Consider the following 23,362-nt stretch of genomic DNA (forward strand, 5'->3'; position numbering starts at 1 on the left):
AAAGAGTTGCTCAGTTCCCAAGTTCAGCAAATTCTTTACTCTCCACTTCATATGTGGCTAAGGGAGAGAAAAGAAAAGAAAGAACCCTCCAAAGGGAAGATCCAGGCCTCTTAAAACAATGAACGAGAAGGTAGAATCAGGCCCTAATTAAGAAATATTTGTCCCCCTACATGTCATGATACCTGTCATGAGGGATTTCAAAATTGCTATGGACCAGTGACTCCAGTGTGTCTTCCAGGTTTCCCTTTTCCAATCTACTTTGGATATGTGGCATAGGCAAACAATAAACTAATACTTTTCATTGTGTTAAACCATTGAGCTTTTGGAGTCATTTGTTCTATAGCATAACCTAGCCTCTCCTGAGTGATACACAAGGCTCCTTAGTGTAATCCAAACAAGGTAAGTTAGTTAAATGATTTTAATGGACAGTGGTATCAAATGCTGCCAATCAGAGGAACCAACTTTACCATACTCTACATCTCAATGTAGATGTTGGGGGACCCAACAGTCTTTTCTGTCATCAAATCTTTCTCACTTGGTCATGTTAAAAATGCCACCAAATCTCTTGTGGAAAAAAACATATCCAGTAGATACATTCTTTCTTTAATTATGTAAATAGCATTTATAAGCTATAGCTATCAAATCCTGTTCTTCCTTTCTGATCTAAAAAGAGATTGTGCTCTTGTGCTTTAGATTTCTGCTCATATCAAATTCCTTCTATTATGTTGATTTTCTACTAGTTCTAGGATGCCTCACTATTGCCACTATATACTGTCTGTGTTTTTACCACAGTCACCTGCTTTTAACAGATTTATGATCTCCTTTTCATTTGGAAAACTTTTCTATTTATTTCACTTCATTTCCTACTTAAAAACGGGGATCTGAAAGTGACAGTTCAGGAGGAACCATTATACATCTGTCCATGCGCCAAAAAGGGAGGTCAGATGCTGTCTTTACTAGAATTAGCTCTACATTAGCTGTTCCTAAATCTTCCACAAAGATTTTATGTAGTCTCGGGTCCTATTTGGCCAGTGAAGTCTGACGTTTCCAATTTAAAAACAACACATATGTAATTCAGGTAATTCCATATCTTCCCAGGCAAGATATGGAAAAGACTACATCACTTTCTCTACCTGTAAAAACAATTACAGGAATAGGGATACTGGCTTCTAAACAGCTGAGAGCTTCCAACATAAGATTCACGGAATAAACATGGACTTCAACATATACAACCTTTGATCAATCTTCCTCTTCAAAATCTTGCAACCTCATGGACCAACAAGTTTCTTCTTCCTCTTTCTTATTTTAACTGAAGCAAGCATAAGAGGGGGCAAGGAATTTAGGTGATTATAAGATATTTTGAATTGCCAACCTAATAGAGGAAATCAAACGTTCCTTCTTTTACACACACACAAGATACCATCTACTCTAATTTTTAAAAATCTGAGTAACATGTTTACGCTTTAAAACTAGAATGCTTTCCATCATCTACTCCTTCGACAATGTGGGAAAAAAAAAACTGGGATTAACTGAAACAGGTAAGTCACTACAAAGCAAAACAAAACAAAAATTCCTAAAGTGTACTGGCAAAATTTATAATCTGCAACATCCAAAGACGGATCTGTATTATCTTAATAATCCCAGAAAGGTATCAGAAAAATCAACAATTTTCCTATATACTATAGATTTTTAAAATGTCACAGTGAATGATGCTCTACATCACATCCTCTGAGAATATGAACATCTTTCCCCAGATGTTTAAAAACAATTCTCTAGATTGCAGTTTTAAACATCTCTTTGATGTGACACGGTATTATCCCTAAAACATATGACACTGACTTCACGCTTCACAGAAGTACAGACAGATTTAACACAACAGCTCTACCTCACACAAGCTCTCAAAATCTCCAGCAGGAGCTAAACTAAACTAATTGCATTATGAAAACTCTGGTTATTCTTATGAAATATATGGCAGAGAGTGAAAGCAGCATGAACACTAAAGCAGTTTATATTCAGTCCCAATATTTTACTGCTGCATGCATTTCTAGAAAACCCATTGTTATGGACTGAATTGTGCCCCCCAATATTCCTATGTTGAAGCCCCCAATGTGACTGTATTTGAAGATAGAGCCTTTAGAAAGATAATTAAGGTTAAATGAGGTTGAGGATGAAGCCTTAATCCAATAGCACTGGTGACCTTAGTAGAAGACAAAGAGACACCAGAGACCACTCTCTCTCCATGCACACACTCAGTGCATAGAGGAAAGGCCATGTGAAGACACAGCAAGAAGGCAGCCACCTGCAAGTCAGGAAGAGAGCCTCATCAGAAACCAAATTTGCTAGCACCTTGATCTTGGACTTCCAGACTCCAGAACTGTGAGTACATTTATGTTGTTTAAGCCACCCAACCTGTAGTATTTTGTTATGGCAGCCCAAGCAAACTAATACATCTACCCTTCTAGGATATTTCAGAGTATTTTCCCCCAGGAATGAAAAAAGGAAGGACACTCAACACTGGGTGGGTCCAAGCCTTAATTATCAAACAGAGACCTTTTGTTTCAAGGTCTAGCAATACTAAATACTTCCTATGAAATGAAAAATCTGCATCTACTAACTGCATTAGTGGTAACCAACAGTAAAATTACCTGGAATCTGGGGGGCTTCCCTGGTGGCACAGTGGTTGAGAGTCTGCCTGCCAATGCAGGGGATACGGGTTCGAGCCCTGGTCTGGGAAGATCCCACATGTCGCAGAGCAACTGGGCCCATGAGCCACAACTACTGAGCTGGCACGTCTGGAGCCTGTGCCCCGCAACGAGAGGCCGCGATAGTGAGAGGCCTGCGCACCACGATGAAGAGTGGCCCCCGCTCGCCGCAACTAGAGAAACGCACAGAAACGAAGACCCAACACAGCCAAAAATAAATAAATAAATAAATAAATAAATGTATTAAAAAAAATTACCTGGAATCTAGACCTCCAGTCTCTTTTCCAAAATATAAAGGATGAGAGATGTTTAGGAGCTAACCAAGACGAAAAGATGTTTCATTTGGTCTCCCTCCCACCATAGTCCACTCTATTGTAAGACCTGGGGAGCCACGTCTTTCTTTAGATTTTCTTGATTTAGGATTTCATTACCTCCCAACTGCTATGATGGCAACAGTGCCATATAAAGAAGAAACACTGGTAATTTGAGAGGAATTTTAACTAAAGATTCGAACATTGGTCTCACTAAGAAGTAGCTAACCCCGTCACTACTTGGTACTCTTCCTGTTAAGTAGATCTGGGAAAGTCTTCTATCACAGGCCTATATGTCTGATTATGAGGCTGCCATTAGAGGTAGCTGAGAGTTAATCAAATATCAAGCACTTACAAAGTGCACACAAATAGAAGCTACGGCAACGACAGCCAATTCTCCCCGATATCCGTTCTTCCCTTATTCCTTTGTAATATAATCTCTGAATTTTAAAAGGGCAGCTATACTGAAAAAAGTGAACCTTGACCCTTATCTCACATCAAAACAAAAATCTGAGATAGATCATAGAATGGATCACAAACCTAAATGTGAATGGAAAATGAATACCTTCATGACTGTGGAACAGACAAAGATTTCTAAAGCAGGATACAAAACACAGTAACTATTTAAAAAACTGATAAACTGGATTTGATTAAGAACCGTTCCTGAAAAAACATCACTAAAAGAGAAAACAGAAAAGTCAGACTGAGAAGCTATTTGCAATATACACATCCAACAAAGGACATTTTCCAGAATACAAAGAATTCCTACAAATCAATAAGATGACAAACAACCCAATAAAAATGTGTGAAAGACTTAAACAAGTACTGCTCCAAAAAATATATCTGTTTTTACCTTACCAAATTAGCCAAGATACACGTGAAAAGGTGCTCAACATTATTAATAATGAAGGAAATGCAAATGAAAACCATGAGACAGCATCTCACATCCACCAGAGGGCTTAATATGAAAAATAATAATATCAAGTGCTGGCGAAAATGTGGAACTACAGTTGTAACTCTCACTGCTACCAGGAGTGTCCATTTATTCATTCACTGTTGGTAAACTGTTCGGCAGAATTCACTGAAACTAAATACACGGCTGTTCTGTGACTTAATTCTAGTCTTACATATGTTCCCAAGCGAAACACTACAAATGTCCACCAAAACATCTGTGTATGACTATTCATAGCAGCTTTATTTATAATAGCCAAAATCAGAACACACCCACACATCTATTAACAGAATGAATAAACAAATTGTGGTATATTGATAGAATGGAATGCTAATCAGAAAAAATATATATGAGAAAGAAAGAATAAACTATACATGCATCAGCATGGATAAATTTCAAAACAACTATGCTGAATGAAAGAAGTCAGACACGAAGAAGTACATACTACTTGGTTACCCTTAAAGTTCAAGAAGAGTCAAAACTAATCTAGAGTGATGGGAATCAAAAGGGTGTTACTTCTGGGGAGGTGCTGGCTAGAAGGTGCGTGAGAGAATTTGCTTTTTCTAGATGGATGTAATATTGTCTATCTTCATGCAGTAATTATACAGGTAGTATGTTTTTAGAAAAATCATCAAGCTGTTTATTTAAGATTGGCACACTTTATATGCTCGCCCCACACCCATGTATTTTACATCTCAATAGAAAAAGTACTTCACAAAAGACAAGCAGACTATTTTTACCTAGTAAAAGTTATTAAGCAAATGCAAAATATTCTTCTCCAAAATAAAACAAATTGTGCTTAAGTTTCTATTTCACTTACCCCCAAAATAAGCTAAAATTAGATTATCAAACCTTATTCATTAGTATCAATGGAAACTTGGAAGGAAAATCCAAAGAAAATAGGAGTACATCGGTTAGTCCACAGCAACTAACTTAGTCACTGAAACGATGACTCCAAGTAGCATATTAGTAATGTAAGTGAAGCAATTTCAATGATGTGTTTCACCAAAAATACATCTGTTTAATAATTTTATTTAACTATTTATTTTTAGTACCAAGGTGGGATGACATACAAGAAATCGCAAGAGCTTTTGAATCAGACAGACCAGTTTTGCCACTTACTAACTATACTGGTGTTGGGCAAGTTTCTTAATCTCTTTGATACTGAGTTTCTTCACAACTTAAAAGAGAGACAATAACACTTTGCAAAATTGTAGCACGATTACAGCAGGTATTTAAGAGTGGTAGCTATTTAGCAATAGCTCTTTGTATGCAAAGTATCATGGCAAGTACTGGAACCCCATCTCTAAGAACCTGACCAACTGGAAGTGACATTTAGATATAAAGATTGGTGATGAAGGAAATATTTTAACAAGGGCTATAGATTACAAATTACAGGGTTCCTATCTAGCTAGTAGGACTGTGGAGTGAGTATTCTCTGAACAGAGCCTAGAAGATTTTTGGGACATTCACTTAAGACAGAGGAAATGGCATGAACAAGCATAGCCTGCCAAGAGCATTTCCTGGCAAGAAAAAGCATAGCCTCAGAAACAGTGCACTGACTTCAGGTTCTAATGAGTAGTTAAGACCACTTGTGCCGCTGGACTAATTCTGAGGAGTAAGACTATAAGGCTAGTAAAGCCACTTGGGACTAAATAGAAAAATGACCACTGTCAGGTTAAGAAGTCAAGGACCTGTTTTCTCAAATCCTGGGATGTCACTGAAGGATTCTTTCCAGTGGTCATTACACATGATAGGAAGGGAAGGAAAATCTCAATATGGGTGGAAATAGCATAGAATGATAAGGACCTAATCCAAGATGCTGAGAGGAGTGGAAAAAACAAAGATATTAGAATTCAATTTTATCAACTTCTTAAAAAGTAACAGAAATTGAGTTTCCCTGAATGATTCAAGTAGGCCTAACTTCAACTTTTAAAATGATCTTGACTGTCCCATAAGCTCCCCCAAGAGCAAAAACCATATCCCAAACTAGAAAAATACATTGCCTAGCACATTGAAAGTGCTCAATACATACTGTTGGCAAATGAATCCTTTTAAATATTCCAAACATTGAAACCTCTACGATAATACAATGTTCAAGGTAAAACATGTAGGAAAGTTAAAAATCATTTTTCCTTCCTGCTGAGTGGCCATTTTTCACAATATACGCCAAGTTTTGAATTTGCTCAATTTAATATTTTAAAAGATTCATTTGCAAAAGCTATCTCTATCTCTAGCTTTACCAAAAGAGTCAGATAGAAATTGCTCTAGAAAGTTAGGAATGTTGCCACCTCAGTTGCTAAGCCCTTGTGTAATTTATATATATATTTTTAGGAATCTATCATTCATTGTGTCCTTTGCTGTGGCAAAAGAACACCTGCTGTATGACTCATGAATATTACATGAAAAAAATTAAAGAGTAAATTAAATCCAGGTCATATATGTAAGTTTTATCCAAGAGTACAAGATGATTTCATAATAAGATAACTTGTATAATTATTAAAATAATTAAAATAACTTACCACATTAAGAAATAAAGAAAACAATGAGTACTTCCTAGGCACTAAGCACAATTCTTAGCCCTTTCTACATAGTAGTTCTTTTAATCCTCTCAGCAACCTTCTATGGTAGACACTTGTTATCTACATTTTATAGATGAGAAATTTGAAATATAGGGAAGTTAAGTAATTGTCCAATATTACACTGTAGCAAGGAAGGGGCAGAACTAGGAGCTGAACTCAGGTAGGCTGGTTCCCGAGTCAGAATTCCAGTTAATAAACATAGAAAGAATAAAAGAAATGGAAATCACCACTAAAATACCACAATAATAACTGCTACAGGCAAGGTCAGTTGAATGCTAAAATTAATGAGCAAAACTTTAAGGAGAAACAGGACATTTGCACAACCTCAAAATAAATCCCTCAGAATATTTATTAACTATTATGGTAGTTTTAATATATACTCACAAATCATTTGATATTTTTCCCTCTCCTTCCCTTGAATGTGAAAAAAGAAAAACAGAACTGTTACAATGGATAAGTCTGGCAGACACTACCTAAACTGTGTAATCAAGGTTAATGTGTTGATATGGATATCATGTGCCCCCAGATATGATGCAATGACACAACATCTCTGTGGTATTCTTCCTTCAAAGTCCATAACCTCAGTCTAATTGTGAGAAAACATCAGACAAACCCAAATTGAGGGACACTGTATAAAATACATGGCCATTACTCTTCAAAAGTGGCAAGGTATCGAAAAACAAGAAAAGACTTAAAAACTGTCACAGATTAGAGTAGATTACGTGACAAGGAAATGTAATGTGGTATATGGATTATGTCCTGGAACAGAAAAAGAACATTGGTGGGAAAACTGGGGAAATCTGAATAAAGTCTATAGTTAATAGCATTGTGCCAATGTTAATTTCTTAATTCTGACAAATGCATCATGGTTATGTAAAATGTTAACATTAGAGGAAGCTAGGTGAAGCATATATAGGAACACTCTATACTACCTTTGCAACTCTTTTGTAAATTTAAAATTATTTCATAATTAAAAGTTTTAAATTTTGGTACACACTTGTGAAAACAAATTTCAGTAAACCAGAAATAGAAAAATTTCTCAATCTGGTAAAGAGCATCTACAAAAAATGTACAGTAAACATCATCCTTAAAAGTGAAATATTCTCCCTTAAGATCAGGAAAAAGTAAGGATGTCCATTTTAACACTTCTGTTAAATACTGTTCCAGTGTTTCCAGCCAGTGCAATAAGGCAAGAAAAAAAATGAATAGAAATTAGAAAGACAAATTTTTTTTTTAACAGATGACATGATTGTAGCTTTAGAAAGATCTACAAACTACCAGAACTGAAAAGTGAATTTAGCACAGTCACTAAGTACAAGCTCAATATACAAAAATCAATTACATTTCTATACTAGCAAGATGGTTGGAAAATAAAATTGAAAAAAAGATACCATTTATAATAGTATCAAAAAACTCAAGTGGCTAGAAATAAATTTAATAGTGTGTAAGTCCTCCACAGTGAAAAACATAAAACAGTGCTAAGAATAAATGAAGAACTTATTCAATTAAGAGATTTACCATGTTCATAAATTGGAAGATTCTATTAAGATGTCCATTCTCCTAAAGTTGTTCTACAGAGTCAATGCAATCCCAATCAAAAGTCTGGTAGACTTTTTCTTTAAATAGATGTTGACAAGCTCATTCTAAAATGTGCATGGAAATGCACAGCACTTAAATAGCTAAAACAATCCTTAAGAAGACCAAAACTGGAGGGTTTACAGTACTATATGTCAAGACTTAGTATAAACTATGGTAATTAAGAAAGTGCAGTACTGATGAAAGAATTGATAAATAGTTTAAGTGGAACAGATTAGAGTACAGAACAGACCCAAATATGTGATCATACATTTTTAACAAAGGTCCCACTGCAATTCAATGGAAAAAGCAAAATCTTTTCAATAAATGTGTAGAGTAGCTAGATGACCACCTGGAAAATAAATACTGACCCCTGCCTCACAAAATCAACTGTAGATAAATCAAAGACCCAACTGTGAGGACTAAAACTATAAGGCTTCTGATGGAAAACAATAAGCAAATGTCTTCAGGACCTTGATGGAGGGCAACAACGAAGGTGGAAGAGAATTCTGTGGGCAGGGTACAAAAAAGCACTAACCTTCCACCCTCCACCCACCCCCGCCCCCCCCCAAAAAAAACACTGATAGACTGGACTTCATAAAAACAAATCTGTTCATCCAAAGGCATTATTAATAGACTAAGTAGGCAAATTCAGACAGGTAGAAAATACTTGCAAACATGTATCTGATAAAGGTTTCCTATTCAAAATACATAAGGAACTAAAAATCACTAACAAAAAGATAGCCTAATTTAAAAAAGTGGCCAAAAGATTTACACAGGCACTTCATAAGAGAAATCTGAATGGCCATAAAAGATATAAAAGGATGTTCAACATTATTAATATTCATGGAAATGCAATCAACTTACCCAAAGACCATCAATTCAGCTCCTTGGTATATATCCAAGAGATATGAGTATATACATTCACCAATGGCAGTTTCAAGAACATACATAGCAATTTTATTTATAATGGCCAAAACCTGAAAACAACTCCCATGCTTATCAACAAGAAAAAAGGATAAATTGTGGTATATCCTTATAAGGCAATACTATAGAAGACACATCACTAAACTTTTTCTGTAAAGGGTCATATAATATATAGTTCAGGCTTTATGGGCCATATGGTCTCTGTTATAACTACCCAACTCTGCTGAATGGACATGGCTATATACAATAAAATTTCATATATGAAAATATGTTATGGGCTGGAATTGGCCCACAGTTTGTCATCCCTTGCAACTTATACATGCAATGTGCATGAACAAAAGAAAAGAAATATAGAAAGAATAAACTATATGATTCCATTTATATGAAGTTCAAGAACCCGTGAAAATAATCTATGGTGATAGAAGTGAGGAGAATAGTTGACTAGGGGAGAGGAATGGCTCTATGGATAGAGACAGGAGGGAACTTTTGCAGGGATGAAAATGTTCTGTTTCTTTATCTGGGTGGTGATCACACAGGCATATACATATGTAAATTTCATCAAGCCATACATTTTATTCTTATGTCTTCATTGTTTTTAAATTATAGTTCAATGTGAAGAAGAAAACAAAAATTAGACAAAGATCAGAATACAGATCTGAAGAAATTATCTACAATTCAACAAGGTCAAAAATATGTATAATATATAAAAGTGAGATTAAAAGACATGGACGACAGAATGACAAAGTCTAACAGAAGTCTAATCAGAGTTCTTAAAGGAAAGAATGGGAAAAATGGATGACAAGCAACATTGAAAGACATAAAAGATAAAACTTTCGAGAACTGATGAAAAACAAACCTTAGAGACAGGAACACAATAAATCCAGGATAAATGAAATGTCCACATCTAGACACGCTCTGTCATAAAACTGTAGAAAACAAAAGAAAGAGAAGATCTTAAAATCAGGCCAAAAAAAAAAAAAAAAAAGACAAATTACCAACCAATAACAGTTATTTGAACTAATTCTAACATTGAAAGTAGAAGTCAATGGAATGTCACCTCCAAAGGGCTGAGAAAGATACTGCCAACCTGGAACTATATGTCTAACAAAATCATCATTCAAGAATGAATGCAAAATAAAGACATTTTCAGATAACATTTGCCATCAACAGTCCCTTAATAAACAAGCTTGTAAAATATATATTTGAGGAAGAAGAAAAGAAAGATCTGAGATGCAAGGAGGAATGACAAAGAATTCATGAAAAGAAAAAACAGTGATGTCAAATTTATAGGAAAAAAAAATCAAAATGGAACTAAACTCTGGAAGACAACAACATTTAAGCTGGGAGATTAACTGGTGTCAAGGCAACTCATGCTTCTTGAATTATTCAAAACAAGAATTTTAAAAAAAACAAGAATTAATAATCTTTATATTAAGTTAGTATATTAAAATTTTGAAAGAAACCACTAAAAGAAGTAAATTTGTAACCTTCATACTAGTCAAGAGGAAGGAAAATGGAATAAGAAAAAAACCAAAAGGTGGCAAAGAAGAGGAAAAAACCAGTAAGACAGGATAAAAACAACCCTAAAAGGTAATGCTAACTTTCATCCTAAATATATCAGTAATTACACTAAACTTAATTGGACTGATAGACCCAGTTAAAGGACAAATTGTCAGAGTGGATTAGAAAAAACTATGAGGTTTTACCTATTTGAAAGAAATATTCTAAGCAAATGCTAACTAAGGGAAAGGTGTGACTAGGAGATTATAAAACAAAATGGATTTTAAGGTTAACAGGCATTTGGGTGAGGAGGCGTCACTATAGAATGACAAAAGGTCCAATGCACAGAGAAGAAAGAGCAATTCCAAACTTGTATGTACTTTCAACTTTTATAAAGCAAAGTTGACAGAACTATAAGAAGAAATTGAGAAAATTCATTATTTTACTGTGATATTTTTATTACACCAATCTCAGTAATTGACAGATCAAAGAAACCAAAAAATTGGTAAGGTTAAAAAAGATTTGAACCTCACAGTATTTATGCTTCATCTAAGACATATACCTACCTTGCCCCAAAAGTCTGTGAATATATATTCTTCTCAATCATTCAAGGAGCAGTTGAAAAGCTAAGCATGAGGCCGTAAAGCAATTCTTAAATTTCAAAGAATCGGTAGCATAGAACCCTCATTTGCTGACTACACTGCAAGTTAAAAAATCAATAACAAAAGGATAACTCATAAAACTTTCCACATTTGGAACTAGAAAATACTTCTAAAAATCTCAGAGGATAAGAAAAAAAATTATAATGAAAAAATTTTTTAACTCTTAGAACTGAAAAATATACTACATATAAAACAAAAGAAAATAAAAACTGGTAGTATTTGCAGAAAGAGACAAATCAATGACCAGAGTACAGAATCCAGAAATAATGAGCCCAAGCATTTCTGGGAATATGTATATGACAGAGGTGGCACTGCAAATCTCTGGTACTGGGACAATTACCACATGGGAAAAAGCAAACACATTAATCTTGATCTCATTGCATAAATAAAATATGTTCACCTATATATACATATACATGTCAGGCAAATTAAAGAACTAAATGTAAAAAATGCAAACTTTAAAACTTTTAGAAAACATTTTCAAAATATATTTCCTTAATAGTAAAGAACATCTTAAGACACAAAAGCACAAAGAAAATATTGTCTGCAGTTTATATAACCAACAAAGGGTTTGTATCTTGAACAATGTTTTCTGATAGAAATTTCTGCAATGATGCAAATATTGTTATATAATATAGCACAATATAAAATAATACAGCATAATAAAATATAAGAGCCACTAGTCACATGCAGCTACTGAGCACTTGAAATGTGGCCTAGAGTGACTGAGGAACTGAAATTGTTGAAGTAAATATAACAGCATGTTAGGTTAGCATTTTAAACTCCTTGATGAAGGTCAATGAAGGTCTGTTATGTTTTCATATACTTTTCAGTAATTAATTTTTTTTATAAAGAATTTGATTTTAGCTTATATTCTATATGAAACAATTTCAATTTTGTAAAAAATACGTAAAAGTCGTTTTTCAGAAAGCAAGCACAGTAAAATGTTCACAGTATTATCTGTGAGTGATTTTTATTTTCTTCTAAATATTAAAAAAATTATTAAAGATTTAAAAAAAAATTTAATGAACACTGATGCATCCACAACAGAGTTTTGATATTATTTAAATTCCCTAGGTACCTCTTCCTGATCATCACTTTTCTTTTTTTTAAAGAAAAGCTGGACAGCTTCAGGTTTCTTCATTTTGTGACACCCATATTTTAATATACTTCGGGGGAAATTTAATATACAGACATTATATGTAGCATTTAACAGAGAGTTATAAAGCAAACACCCATGTCACCACTGCCCAGGTCAGGAGATAAAGGCATTTTCAGCATCCCAGAACCTTGCAGTGTGTCCCTTCACATTCATATTCCCCCTCTTCATCCCCAGGAGGTGACCACTAACTTGATTTTTATGGTATTAATTTCTTTACAATTTTTCTTTACTATTTTTAATGCCTACACATGCACCCCTAACAACAGCTTTATTTCACCAGGTTCTGAATTTCACATAGATGGTAGTCTTCAGCAACTTGTTTTTTTTTTTTTTTTTGGCTCAACATTATTGAGACGCATTTGTGTTAAGACACAAAACTACTTCATTCACCACTGAACTGGGTGGGTTCCATTTTATGACTGTAGTATAATTTATCTTCCTCCTTCAGATGGACATGAAGGTCGCTTCCAGCTTTGGGGTTTTACAAATAACACTATAGTAAACCCTCTTGTACACGTCTGCTTTTGTATATGTATGAAAATTTATCTAGGGCAGTGGCTTTCAAACTTTTTTGACCATGACTCATACTGAGGAATGACGTTTTACATCATGACACACATCTGTGTGTGTATAAAACTGAGGGAAAAAAAGAAAAAAGAAAAGTTTCATGAAGCAAATACCCTATGACCTGAGACACATTCTGATATTTTCTATTCTGTTAGTTCGTGTTTTACAAATTCTGATCCTTATCCACTTAACTGATTTCACGACCCACTAAATGGGCTTCAAGCTTTGAAAAACATCATGCTACAGGATAAATACCCAGGAGTGGAACTGCTAGGACGTGCAGCACGGACGTCGGATGTTGTCAACTTTTCTAGATCCTTAACTTTAAGTAAATGTTCTTATCTAATTTACCACTCTATAACTTCAGAGCTAAAAACTGTGAAACATCAGCTCGTTTTATCTTTTCCTTTGGTCGTTAAACAGTATTAATCACTTACCATGTGCTAAGTATCCACTGGGCTCCGAGCGAGACTGATGGGTTAATACACAGTGGGGGGGGGGGGGGGGGGGGGGGGGGAGGACATAAGGGACCAGGACCTCAGTGAGGCCCCAGAAAGCTCACAGGAGGGGCCTCCGATCCTGCCTGGGGAGGGAGGGGTTAGAGAAGGATTCCTGGAAGAAGGAGGACCTAAGCTGAGTGTTTCTATTTTTAATTTTTATTGGTTTCCTAAAACATAAAAGTAACACATTTGTTGGGGGAAAAAAAAGTCCAAATTACAGGAGTATGTTTATTAAGAAGTAAAAAAACCCCAGCACTGCCCCTAAAGTTTGATGCTGAGACTAAATAACCAAAGTTGCATTATCAGTTATCCTAGAAAAATTTTAAGAGCCCACATTTTAAAACAGTCTTAAGAGCATACCTGATAGGGTCCCTAATACTAAAGCATAAAGCGAGTCACATTTTCCATAATGAATGTAAACGCAAACATTTCATGTTTAGTCACATTATTACTTTTCACAGACTTTTTTCCTGGCCTTTTAGCAAGGTTAGATTGCCAGGTTTCAAAAACCGAGGTCTATTTACCGCATACCAACTATACACGAGCGCTTCAAAAAGTGGCATTAAAAACGACCAGGCGAAAGAATTTGTTGTTCGAGCCGACTTGTCTTGCCCGGTGACAATTCGTCAGAGTTTCACACTTCGTCCCGAGGAGCCCCGGACCCCGTCACGTACACGGCGCGTCGGCACCGGCACACCCTCCCGAGCGCGGCACGGAGCCCAGCGCGGTCCTCGCTCCGCGGCAACGCCGCCACCCCGCCGTCCCCAGGCCGGCCGCGGCCCCACGGCCCCCGAGCGCGGCCGCGAGCCCCCTACACCTACCCTGCGGGGTCCGGAGCCCCCCGGAACTCAGGCGCGGCAGCTCGGGCGCGCCGCCTCCGCGGCCATGACGGCGACCCGGGGAAGCGCCCCGCGCGCCAAGGCCCGCGGTCCGCCGGGCTGGGAGGAGAGCCGCCCCGTCCGTCCGTCCGTCTGTCCGCCAGGAGAGTGAGGCCAGAATCCGCCCCAGACGTGTCTAAATCAAGGCTCGGGGCGGTACCGACGGGCTGAATGACAAATGGCAGATGCCGTGGGCTTTGCCGCCCTCGGCAGCCGCGAGGATGGCTGCGCCGAGGAGGCCGCGCACAGGCGGAGCCCGGGAGCCGGAACGGCGCGTCCGCGAGGAGGGCGCTGGGGCCCCTGGCGGGGGCGTCACGTGGCAGGAGGAGGCCCCGCTGGGGAGCCAGGGGGTCGGCGGCCTGGGCGGAGGAAGAGGACAGGCGCCCAGACGCCTGGCCGATTGAGTCATCCGTGTGGGCTAAGCCAAGGTCGCCCAGGTGCAGAGCTGGCGCAGGTAGACCCGAACCAGCCCGAAGCCCCGTACCGTATCGGGGGCTGTTCACTTAAGTCACCACCAGGATGAACCGCCCAGAGCCAAATCATAAATGAGAAACACGACAGATGCTAGGAGAACACTGCAATAGGCCAAACTTACCTCCTATTCTCCTATTCGTGCCGCGTGGAAATCATGGCAGCCTAAATGTGCCCACTGAATGTGAGCCAGGCACTGTGCTAAGCACTTCACAGGTAAATAAACGTAATCCTCACGACCACCTAGTGAGCAAAACTGCTCCTCCCGGTCTTATAGCTGCAGAGACTAAGGCGCAGAAAGATTAGACGGAAATTATTTTATAGCTGTGGAATCATTCTGCGTATGCTTTAAGTAATTTTAAAATGTTCTTTGGATTTAAGAAAAAGAAACAAGCAAATCTCCAGCGGTTGCTTTCTTCCCTACAAGATACACGTCCCTAAAAGAGGCCTGTAAACACTAAGTAAAAAGACTTAAATGTTTCTAGGCCTTAATGTAACATGGAGTTCACTACAGGTTTCAGACAGTCCCATAGCTCTGAAATATGATGTAAGAACATCTCACACTTCTATCAATCTTCACCGCTATCTCCGGATTTCCATCGCTTGTATTACTTCTGGCTTACCAGCGCTTAGTACATTTACAACTGCTCCACCACCTTATTCTCCCAGATGGTCAGTCTTAATTCTATACTTAAATGAATTCAGTGTTCATCATAACATATCCGTTCCTGAATTATTTTTATTCATTGCTCGATGGACTGCTCTTTTGCAAGTTGTTTTCTTAAGGAGCGCTTATAATGTTTTATCTGCTTTTTATCTCTACACATTAAAAAAACAACAACCAAAAAAACGGAGCAAGGCAAATATTTTGGATTCACACCTTCCTTCAACACCTAACAGAAAAAGAAGGTAGCTGCTTCACTGATTTTTGACATCACAGATTTCTGTGGAGAGAACTGAATCCTATGTGATTTTCCCTGGGAGGTGATTTGATTTTTCTGCTTGGATGCCTGAAGAATTCTTTATCATTAAAGTACCCTGTATATCCTTAACTGGGCTATGTCTCAGTGTCAATTATTCTGTATCAGTTTTTTTCCCCCGAGTATACAGTATGATATTTTAACTTACAGATTCCGTTCTTCTTAGTATAGTATCCCATTCATATTATATATCTGAATAAATTTATCTTTCATTGGTTGGCTTTTCTACTTCACAGTCACCAGTTGTTCTTATACTTGATTTTTATTTTCCGTATCCATCTTCTTTTGATTTGCATTCACTGTGATTCTCTAAAAAATTCTGTTCATTGGTTTTTCTAGCTTATTGGATTAAAATTATGTTCTTTTGAAAATCGATTTTCTCAGCTATGCAATTTCCTTTTTCATCACATTCTCATATTGTCCTTGAACTACTTTGTGAAATCATACTATTTTTTCTGTTGAGTCAAACACATAAAAGGAATATAAATTTCTGTTCCTTTGTTGGGTTTTCTTCCAGACTTGGTTCTTCATCTGTCTTCTGCATGCTATTTTCCTTGCTTCTCACCCCCATCTCCCATGTTATAACATGTTTATACAACAGCTGTGACATATCTTTTATCTTGCTTATCCTTAAACGTTAACAACAGACCTTGTTTTTGCACTAACATACTGAGAGTGCATTCCCGGTGCACTTTCCTCTTCACCTGAGATGTGTTTGTCTTCCCTATCCAGAGCTTCAGTTTTAGGGCTGAGTGTTGTTTCTATCTACCTTTTCTGTGACCTGAGGGTTTTAGGTAGATGGGGGATTGCAGAACTCTGATTGAAGCTGAATACAGAGCTTGCTGGGGAAAATCAGCCATCACTTCTGAGGTTCCTTTAAGTCCTCACCAGTCCACCTTCAAGCCAGCCAAGGGTATATTCCATGCCTATAAGCGTCAGTTCATTTGCCCAGTTCAGCACAGTACCCCAGAAGGTGGCAAACTGTCCTGCTTTGGTCAAGATCCAACAGTGGTATGTAAAGGTTCCCTGATGTTTCACAAGGATGTCACTGACTTCTTTCCCAGTTGGAGGACATCTGTGAAAATTCTCAGGATTTGGTCTGATCATCTTTTTCCTCAGTATGTCTTGCAGCGGGGTGGAGGAATATAGACACCACACACCTGCAGACTCTTTGGCACCTTTGCTTTGCCATCACTTCTCACATTTTACATCATAAGGTTGTACTTCTTTGGTTGCGGTAGGTGAGGATTTTGTTTGTTAGTTTTTTGCTGTTTTCTCTGTGTGGTTTAGGGGTTTGATTTTGATTTTTTTTTTTTTAGTGCTTCTTTGTCCCATCTTTATCCACAAGTCATCAGTCAGACTGTCTCTCCTGTTGGTAATGAATTATATGAAAATCCTTTTTTACCTTTAGGTTATTTCCACAAAGTTCTCTTGGAACATGAATATTTTGATCTGGCAACTGTGACACCCTCCTTTTCTCCAGGCCTTCCCTCAGTGACACATGCCTTGGCATTACAATGTGCCCCAACAAAGGCTCTAGAGCAAAGGTTGTAAACTCAAAGCTCTATGGAGTTTAAAACAAAAAAGAGCAGGATTATAGTAAAGTGAAAAGATCATTCTTTGTGTAAGGGGCAGATTCTATACAGCTCAGGCCAGCATTGCCAAGTGTATATAATTTTCAGGAAAAGCATGGTATATAGTGTTTCAATATAAAATTCCTTAATTTTGGAAGCACTATGGAAGCCAACTGAAGTATCTCTCAAGGCCAAATTGGACCAGTGAGTTACCAGCGTGGTCCCTGTTATAGAGAACCATTCAGAATAAATTTTACGATCATGGTTTTTCTCTTCCAAGTATTCTGAGATACAGTTTTGTTCTCCCGACTCTTCAATGACTTCCTAAAATGTCTTTAGCAAATATAAAGCAAGAAGATCCATGCTGACATATTTACCATTTGAAACAATGTGTTAGGACCCAACACTTTCACAAATAGGTGTCACTGGAGTAACAGCTATGATCATACTAAAATTAATACAATGAAAGTAGAGAGTCTATATAGATTATGACCATGTTAACAAAATAGCAGGAAAAAAGATTTTTCAGTTGATGCAGAAAAGGCATTTGACAAAATCCAACACCCATTCTTGGGAAAAAAAAAAAAAAACCCTAGGAAAAGAATGGAACTTCCTCAACCTGATACTGGATGTATTTGTTTCCTATGGTTGCTACAATAAACTACCATAAATTTGTGGCTAAAACGAGAAATGTATTCTCTCACAGTCCTGGAGGCCAGAAGTCCGAAATCAAGGTGTCAGCGAGGCTTCACTCCCTCTAGTGGCTCTAGAGGTGAATCCTTCCTCGCCTCTTCCAGCTTTCGGTGGCTGTTGGCATTCTTTGGCTTCCTTGGCTTCCTTGGCTTCTGGCCACATCACTCCAATCTCTGCCTCTATTTTCACATTGCCTTCTTCTATTTTCACATCGCCTTCTCCTCTATGAGTGTCGTGTGTTTTCTCCCATGTGCGTCTATCTTATAAGGATACTTGTCATTGGATTTAGGATGCACCTGAATAACTCAGGATGATCTCTCTTCATCTCAAGATCTTTAACTTAATTACATATGCAAAGACCCCTTTTTTCCAAATAAGGTAACATTCACAGTTTCAGGGATTAGTATGTGGATATATCTCTTGGGGATCCATCTTTCAACCCTCTTATAATAGGCAAATTCACAGTCAGCTTTGTGGTGGAAATTGACAAGCTGACTTTAAACTTTACATGGAGGTGAAAAGAACGTAGAAGAGTGAAAATGAAAAAGAGAAACAAAGTTGGAAGACTTACACTAACTGATTTTAAGGCCTACTACAAAGCTACAATAATCAAGTCTGGATCATACTGGCTTAAGGATAAATGGAAACATATATTAAGTCCAGAAATAGACCCACAAATATGATCTATTGATTTGGGGCAAAGAAACAACATAATTCCATGGGAAAAAGATAAATCGTATGGGAACTGGTTATCTGTATGGAGAAAAAAAAAAACTTACACTTAACATCATACACAAAAATTAGATCACAGACCTAAAAAAAATAAGCAGGAGCTTCTGTTACTGCCCTGTCCAATATGGTAGCCACTAGCCATATTATTGAGCACTTGAAATGTGGCTGGTCCAAACTGAAATGTGCTGTAAGGATAAACTATACTCCAGCTTTCAAAGACTTAGGATAAAAAAGAATGTAAACTATTTCATTAATAATTTTTATACTGATTACATGTTGAAATGAAAGTATTTTGGACGTACTGGTTTCAATAGAATATATGATTTAAATTAACTCCAATTGTTTTTTAGTTTTCTAATGTGGCTACTAGAAAAAGTTACATGTGTGGCTCACATAATTTCTGTTTGACAGCACCATTCCAGAAGAAAACATAGGAACAGGCAAAGATTGTTTGGTTAGGATGCAAAAAGCAATGACCACAAAAGAATAAATTGGTAATTGGATTTTACCAAAAATAAAACCTTCTGTTCTTCAAAAGAAAGCATTAAGGAATTGAAAAGTCAAGCCACATACTGGGAGAAAAATATTCACAATGGATATCTCTAACATAGAACTTGTGGGACTTCCCTGGTGGTCCAGTGGTTGAGACTTCACTTTCCAATGCAGGGGGTGTGGGTTTGATCCCTGGTCGGGGAGCTAAGACCCCACATGCCTCATGGCCAAAAAACCAAAACATAAAACATAAGCAATATTGTAACAAATTCAATAAAGACTTTAAAAATGGTCCACATCAAAAAAAAAATCTTTTAAAAAAAAGTATTAACATAGAACTTGTTAGAGTATTTGAAGAACTCATACAACTCAATGATAAACAACGCAATGAAAATGTGTAAAGACTGGAAAAGACACTTCACCAAAGAAGACATATCTACGGCCGATAAGCACATAAATGACTCTCAACATCATTTCCTCAATGACTAACAGAAATTAAAATTATAGTGAAATACCATCCATACCAACTGGAATGACTAAAGCTTAAAAGACGGACAATTCCAAGTGTTGCCAACAAGGGAGAAAACGAGAACTCTCAGACACTGTTGGTGGGAACATAACACAGTACAACCACTCCGGAAGACTGATTGAAAGCTTCATATAACGTTAAACATACACTTACTGCATGACCCTGCAATTCTACTCCTAGGTATTCATCCAAGAGAATAACACGTCTACACAAAGACTTATACATGGACTCCTCTGGAGGGGCAGTGGTTGAGAACCCACCTGCCAATGCAGAGGACACGGGTTCGAGCCCTGGTCCGGGAAGATCCCACATGCCGCAGAGCAACGAAGCCCTTGCGCCACAACTACGGAGCCCACGTTCTAGAGACTGCGAGCCACAACTACTGAGCCCATGTGCCACAACTACTGAAACCCGCACGCCTAGAGCCCGTGCTCCACACCAAGAGAAGCCACCGCAATGAGAAGCCCGTGCACTGCAATGAAGAGAAGCCCCCAGCTCGCGGCAACCAGAGAAAGCCCACGCGCAGCAACAAAGACCCAACACAGCCAAAAATAAATAAATAAAATAAATGTATGAAAAAAAAAGACTTATACACAAATATTCCTATTAGCCCCAAACTGAAAACAACCCCAAGGGCAGTGATGAAATGAGCAAACTGATGATCATCTCATAGATAAATCTAACAAACATGCTGAGTAAAAAAAGCTACACATAAAAGAAGACATATGTACTATGTGATTCCATATATGAAATTTGGGGGGGGAATCTAATCTACAGAGTGACAAAAAGCAGATCAATGGTTTCCCAGGGTGGGTGGAGGGGAGCATGAGGGAACCTTGCAGGGTAACAGAAATGTTCTATATCTTGATCAGTGAGATGATTACATGGAGATACACATATATATATATGTCATACCTCCCTGAATGATACACTTAAAATAGGTGCCTCTGGTTATTTATGGACATTAAACGTCAATGAAGTTTATTAAAAATTTTCTATTCTTCCTTGCATGGAATGGGGAGAAAGAAATTACGGGAGACTGTTTTTCTCTTCATCCACAGCAGTTTGAATTAGAAACACCTTCTGCTTTTGTTGACTTTTTCATTAGTACTGCCTTGTACTTTATCAATTCATTTTCTCACCTGGAGGATTTAGGCGGCAGAGATGAAACACAAATCCTCTGACTCCTAATCCAGTGTTCTTTCATTACACAGTGTGCATTATGTTTAACAGATTTAAACCATAACAACTTTATCTTCTAGTAAACTCAGCTCAATAAATATTCAATAGGTGCCTCTAGATTTAATTTTCTCCAACCAAAACATAACACTTTCAAATACATATAAACGTACAGTTCTTCTAAGGCCCATGGCTTCTGGCCAAACTACCTCTCACTGGCCATAGGCTAGCCTCTCAACCTTCAAGTCACTTCTCCTTTTTGAGAGACTGTAACTCTTGGCTCACGGGATTTCTTCCCCATTCCCTGCTCTTGTCGCTGTTTGCAATGACTTCTTCGGCCAGGCATCACTTCCTCAAACAGCCCTCCATGAGAACATCTTTTTATATTTCCCAAAGCAACACTGACTAACGTCCATTTCTTTCTTCAACCGACTGATATTTGGTGAACGCAGTAAGCTCACCAGGTAACGTTTGATCTATGTCAACATTTTTTACACTATGCGGCAAAGATTTTCTGTTACATGCATGTTGGAAAGTGCAACAAAATAATCATGTTGCTTAGCCATATATCAAAGACCGGGATGGTACATGAGATGGAAGAACACAGCCACTTGTGGCTCTCAAAGAAGTTAGTAAGGCTGGCCCACTGATTTAAGCAGCTATGTGTTTTCTGTTTCTATAGTAAAATGTACTGATGTGATTCAAATTATACAAAGTGTGGATATGAATTTTAAAGTTTTAAGCAGGAAAATTCAGTGTCTAGCTTGAAATGAAAATACCACATTAAAAGTGAAGAAAACAACCCCAAACTTTCACCTTTTATTAATAAGCAACCAGGACCAGTCAGAAGTGATTTAAAATAGAATCAATGGCATCAATTTTCATTCCTGTTTCATGTGGCATGAAAAAAACTAAGCTGACAATGATTGACCAAAGGCTGGCCTTTGGAGCAAAGAAATAAAAGCAGTACACAAATGCCAAATATTGATAGTTATTCTAGTTTTCTCTATACTATAATTAAAATTTCATCATAAAATTCAACTGCAATAAGCAAGATGATACAAGAAATAGGGAAGGTGGTAGAAGCTTTTCGTAACTTAGGAGTACTAGCCACTCATTTTAAAGTAAAAGGATATGGGAGGCTGACTGTATCTATTTATCTTATCTCTCTTCCAGACCTCCGCCAAAACAAGGACATCAGAGGAGAGACATGAGCTGTCTTGGAGAGAGTTCAATGAATTTTGAAAGACGAAAAGCAAATGCAAGAGCAGTAACTGACTTAGGAATGGAGAAGAGGCCTCCCCCCGCCTCGCCAGGGGCTGGACACTCAGCAGTGCCAGAGAGTAAGAAGTCGAGGTATGAGGCTGTCAGAAAAGCATTGGTTGCAAGTTTTTACTTTGCATACAGAACAACTGGGTGACCGGGTCCCTCCTGTAGTCAGGTAAACATGCCACCCCGACCCCCAGAGGAAACCAGAGAGTTCTTATCTGGATAAACTGAACTGAGAAAGATGCCGACTCCGAGAGCCATAAAGGAAGAGGATTAAAAGAGGAGAATTACTGAACATCTAAAGACTGAACGGGGGCACCATATATTATTTTGCTTTCAATCTATCATACACTTTTCATTAAAACTTTTTAAAAAACACTTAAAAATTAAAACAACAATGAACTGCCTTGCACTAATTACATAACTGCTTCATCCTATTCTTTACTGTTCATCTTATTTAAAATTTTCCTTTCCTTTTCGGAGTTAGCAGGCTGATAGCTAAAACTCTTAGTCCATGAACTTCACCAATACTTACACGTGATTATCAGAAGATATATTTTCCTCCTCCTCCCAAAATGTCCCCAGTGACTCTTCAGCTTTTGCTTTAACACATAAACTCCTACACCTTTACCCTAGAGGGTAAAAATGGAAGAATAGGATATTTACACAGTCTACATAGTTCCCAAGCATCTATCTCCCCACAAATTACTTCTTAATTTCAAGGGTGAAAACAGTAACTTTACAGTAAAGAAACCTACCAGATACCACCTCAGCCAAGTTATCAAACTTAGTATCGCCAATGATGGAACAAATTGAGTGCGCCTCGATGCAATACACTGATAAGAATACGACATAACGTCTGTAGTAGTCCTGCTAAAAACCCAAAATCCAAGTTTTACAATGAGGAAACAGACAAACCGAAATTGATGGATCGTCACAAAAAATGACTAGACTGTATGCTTCAAAAACATCAGTGTTATGAAAGACAAAGTAAGGCTTAAAAACTCTTCTAGATTAAATGAGACGAAAAACACTACACTGAAATGCAATGCTTGATTCTAAACATCATGGATTGTTTTTCGAGCTATAAAGGCATCTGGAGAACCTTGAATATGGACTCTCCAT

At 37.6% G+C, this 23,362-nt stretch overlaps 2 protein-coding genes across 16 annotated transcripts in view; one reads left to right on the top strand and one right to left on the bottom strand.

Moving 5' to 3' along the window:
- The window catches only part of PLAGL1 (PLAG1 like zinc finger 1), a 99,973-nt gene that overhangs the window by 51,386 nt on the left and 25,225 nt on the right, over positions 1-23,362 (bottom strand). For 7 of the 15 annotated variants that reach the window (XM_073789688.1, XM_019951589.3, XM_033867805.2 and 4 more), the window contains exons 1-2: positions 14,262-14,578; positions 9,906-9,975 (exon numbers count right to left, since the gene is read on the bottom strand). The exons of 1 other annotated variant lie outside the window; for it this stretch is intronic. The gene's annotated coding sequence lies outside the window, so the exon portion shown is untranslated. Of the gene's footprint in view, positions 1-9,905; positions 9,976-14,261; positions 14,581-23,362 lie in introns of those variants that run through there. 7 more of the 15 variants (XM_019951596.3, XM_033867807.2, XM_073789691.1 and 4 more) reach the window with 2 other exon arrangements.
- Positions 16,568-23,362, top strand: part of LOC141275969 (uncharacterized) — a 35,476-nt gene continuing 28,681 nt past the window's right edge. Inside the window, exons 1-2 of the mRNA XM_073789313.1 lie at positions 16,568-16,887; positions 22,145-22,324. Coding sequence (XP_073645414.1) covers positions 16,568-16,887; positions 22,145-22,324 — 500 coding nt within the window. The remainder of the gene's footprint in view (positions 16,888-22,144; positions 22,325-23,362) is intronic.

This window comes from Tursiops truncatus, chromosome 12 (genome assembly GCF_011762595.2).
Source record: "Tursiops truncatus isolate mTurTru1 chromosome 12, mTurTru1.mat.Y, whole genome shotgun sequence".
Classification (NCBI taxonomy): domain Eukaryota; kingdom Metazoa; phylum Chordata; class Mammalia; order Artiodactyla; family Delphinidae; genus Tursiops; species Tursiops truncatus.